General features: G+C 40.7%; 1 protein-coding gene across 1 annotated transcript; it reads left to right on the top strand.

Moving 5' to 3' along the window:
- The first annotated feature begins 2,533 nt into the window (after positions 1–2,533).
- LOC146720184 (uncharacterized) lies at positions 2,534–3,373 on the top strand. The gene has a single exon (XM_085488959.1). It carries the CDS (start codon positions 2,534–2,536, stop codon positions 3,371–3,373), a length of 840 nt encoding a protein of 279 aa, XP_085345085.1.
- Positions 3,374–4,080: the final 707 nt, after the last annotated feature.

The raw sequence follows: 4,080 nt of genomic DNA, 5'->3' as shown, positions 1-4,080 counted from the left end.
TGCGATAAATGCACTTCCGGTCGAGGTTTTATGCAAACACCAGGAGTGGACTACAGTGAAACATTTTCACCGGTGGTGCGTTACGACTCGCTGCGAGTGCTGCTGGCAATGGTGGCACAGTACGACCTCGAGTTAGTACAGTTTGATGTCAAAACGGTCTTTTTGAATGGAAGGTTAAAAGAAAACATTTATATGAAGATTTCAGATGGTCTCAAGGTCAAAGACGATGAGAAGAACTGTGTTTTGAAGTTAGAGAAATCGCTGTATGGATTGAAGCAAGCGTCAAGATGCTGGAATGCGACGTTCAACGAATTCCTGTGTAATTTCAAGTTTGTGAAAAGTTAAGCAGACCCGTGTGTGTTCAACGGTCACGTCAAGGGCAGTGCGGTGATTTTAGCTTTGTATGTAGACGACGGGTTGATTCTATCAAAAAGTAGTGACGCGGTAGATCACACGATTAAAGCTTTAAATGATTTTGTGAGCATAAAAATTCTAGACGCGAGTAATTGTTGCGGGATGCAAATATATAGAGACTCTAAGAACGGGATTGTATTTGTAAATCAAGAAAAATACATCGAAAAATTGTTGGATAAATTTGAAATGGATGAGTGTAAAAGCGTGAGCATACCCATCGATAAGGCTTTAATAGACAGTGTTTACGGCGAAAATACGAATGATCATTCTAAAATCCCGTATCGTGAGTTAGTAGGATCGATTATGTTCGTAGCAATTGTTAGTCGACCTGACATTGCGTTTGCGACAAGCTTTGTAAGTCGGTTCTTGTCAAATTACAATAGAGCGTGCTGGTAGGTAGTAAAAAAAATTTTGCGTTATTTATCAGGAACAAAAAACGTAGGCATATCGTATCAAAAAAGCGAATACGAAGAGCCAGTAAGTTATAACGACGCGGATTACGCTGGAGACTCAGAGACACGAAAATCGACAAATGGTTGTATAAGTTTCTTAGCTGGAGGGCCAGTGATTTGGTCCTCACGTAGACAGGGTTGTGTTGCTCTAAATACCACCGAATCCGAATTTATAGCGGCGAGCGAAGCAGCAAAAGATATTGTCTGGTTGCGAAAATTGCTAACTGATATCGGATATGAACACAGAATGCTAGTCGAGCTGCAAATTGATAATCAAAGTGCTATAAGACTTACAAGAAATCCTGAGTTCCACAAGAGAACAAAACATATTCATGTTAGGTATTGTTTCATACGCGAGATGTGTGAAAAAGGACTTATAAACGTAACATATGTTAAAAGCAAAGATCAGGTAGCTGATATACTAACAAAACCTTTGGCGCGTGCTAGATTTATGCACCTGCGCAACAGTATGAATGTGAGTGTGAGAGAGTTAAATTCTGGAGAGAGTGTTGAAATCATAAAGAATTTGAACTCGCGCTCTTGAGTTGTTATTTTCACATGACTTTGACACGCGGATAGCGCGTGTTGACTATTGTGTTTAATTCTTTTCTTTTACGTATCTTCCTCCTCGTTCAAAGTCAGTCGTATGCCGACCCGTACAGAAAGCGGTTGTGTGAGAAATATATTCGATTTATTGTTGTAATAAGCGCCAATTAATAAATAAATATTCAGAAATATTAACAGCTACAACTTGCAAAACGTATGCACATTCCATACTTTAGAGGTGTTTTTATGCGCAATAATTTACCGATAAATGGCGCACGAGAAAATGAGAGCGGTATCGTCAATCTGGACAGCACAGACGGTCCTGGCACTCATTGGGTGACGTATGCAAAAAGGGGAGATCGCGCAATCTATTTCGACAGTTTTGGCAATCTTCGACCACCTCAAGAATTGGTGCGATATTTAAATGTGCCGAAATGGAAATACAATCACACCTTTTATCAAACGTATGATCAGAATATCTGCGGACAATTGTGTTTGCAGTTTCTCCGAGAGGTTGAATTTTAGTTCAACTCGACGATTGCTCGATTTTTGAGGCAAAGAGATAACAGTTAGATTGCACGTACGACGGCGATAACACCTCGTGCGACGAGATGCTCGTGTTGAATAAAGACACAAAAAACACAATCAGGCTAGCAACAACATCATTCGCTAATATCAAATCAACCACGAAGAAGAGACTCACCTTGTCAAACGTTGCGTTTTTACAATCTTTGGGATTTGCGGTGCGTGCCATCTGAACAATGACTGAGATTCTCAACATCGAAGAAGAGCCAGTCTTTGACGATCGCATCGTCAAGATTAAGACTCACACATACAACCCGTTTGCCAACAGAACATTTGGACACAGCGACGAGATAAGAATACCCATACAACAACAGAATTTATATACGTTGCCGTATGAGAGTTTCCTCTACATCGAGGGAGAACTGCGGATAAATCATCCAGTTGAGGGATCCAATGTGACATTGGAAAATAATTGTGTCGCATTCATGTTTGATGAGATTTGATATAAACTCGATGGTGTGGAGGTTAATTGCAACAGAAATGTGGAAATAACAAGTCTGCTGAAAAACTATGTAACGATATCATTTGGTAGAAGCATGGTTATGAGTAACGCCGGCTGGAGTGATCCGATTTCTGCGAATGGACACTTCAATTTCTGCGTACCGCTCTACATGTTGCTGGGATTTTGTGATGACTACAAACGGGTAGTGATTAATGCGCGTCACGAATTGATCTTAATACGAGCGCGCAACAACAATAATTGTCTGTTTGGAGATTCTGCACTGGAGCCTGTAATCAACATATTCAAGATACAATGGCGAATGCCACACGTGTTGTTGAGCGAGATTAAGAAGCTGTCGATGCTGCGCGCTCTGGAAAGCGGACGTTACCTCAGCATGGGTTTCCGCTCGTGGGATCTGTATGAGTTTCCGCTGTTGCAGCGCACGACCAAACATTCGTGGGCCATTAAGACCGCGACTCAACTGGACAAGCCACGATACGTTATTTTTGCTCTGCAGACAGACCGAAAAAATGTCATGTTCAAGGATATAAGTCGATTCGACGATTGTAAATTAACCAACGTGAAACTCTTTCTAAACTCGGAAAGTTATCCGTATGACGACATGAATCTGGATTTTGATAAAAACAGATGGTCAATTCTGTACAACATCTATACACGTTTCTGCAAGAACTATTACGGATACGAATACCTCGAGCCCAATCTCACCGTCACACGGTTTTTACAAAACAATCCGTTCGTGATTATTGATTGTTCTCGACAAAACGAATCTGTCAAGAGCGCAACTGTGGATGTGAGATTAGAGTTTGAGTGTAAGGAGAATATATCTAACAATACCACTGCGTACTGCCTCATTATACACGATCGTGTGATCCAGTACAATCCGTTGATCAACGTTGTGCGCAAAATCACCTAAAAATGTTTACACAAATACGCGTGTGAGAGGAAGGAGGGGGAAGGAGGATACATAATCAAGATGATGTGAGATGTCTGAAGAGTATCGTCATATCTCTCGACTGACTCACATCGAAAAGATCATGTCTGCACCAACGTTTGTCGACCTGCAAGGATTTATTCTAAATAAACGATTTATTGTGAAAAAAGCGGCAATCCTGAAAAGAGGATATATCCTGTCACACTATTTCTTCGCATGCCCTGTGCCATGGAGCGTGCTTATAAAGTCGGAAAGGCGTCAGGCTTCGTGGTTAACTCAGCATCATTATGGCTTACAATGGAAGGATGGAAATGTTCCATACAGCATGGTTTAGCGCATGATTACGGCAGCTATCGTTGGCGTAAATAAACAAGAAGACGATGAAGAAGAGTCCTCTCTTGTGTATGTAAAAGGACTCGAAAAGCGAGAATGGCTGGCCGAAATAATGGATGAGGATCATGTGAGAAGCGGTTTCACCATTGAGACCTTGGATGCCATATATGAAGATGTACCTGCATTAAATAAATTAGATCCCACATATACTCTACGGTGTAATAAACATGTAAAAAATTGCGCGTTACAAAATGTATTTATATTATTTAATTGGTGGTCGGCCAATTGCGACGATTATTTGTTTTTTAAATAAACATATTGTTTACTTACTATTCTCTTTGTTATTTCTCTCCCTC

Source organism: Nylanderia fulva, unplaced genomic scaffold (genome assembly GCF_048542155.1).
Source record: "Nylanderia fulva isolate GAGA-0341 unplaced genomic scaffold, ASM4854215v1 Scaffold75, whole genome shotgun sequence".
NCBI classification, from domain to species: Eukaryota; Metazoa; Arthropoda; class Insecta; order Hymenoptera; family Formicidae; genus Nylanderia; species Nylanderia fulva.
Note: the sequence above shows the minus strand (reverse complement) of the source record. Positions and strands in the feature narration are given on the sequence as shown.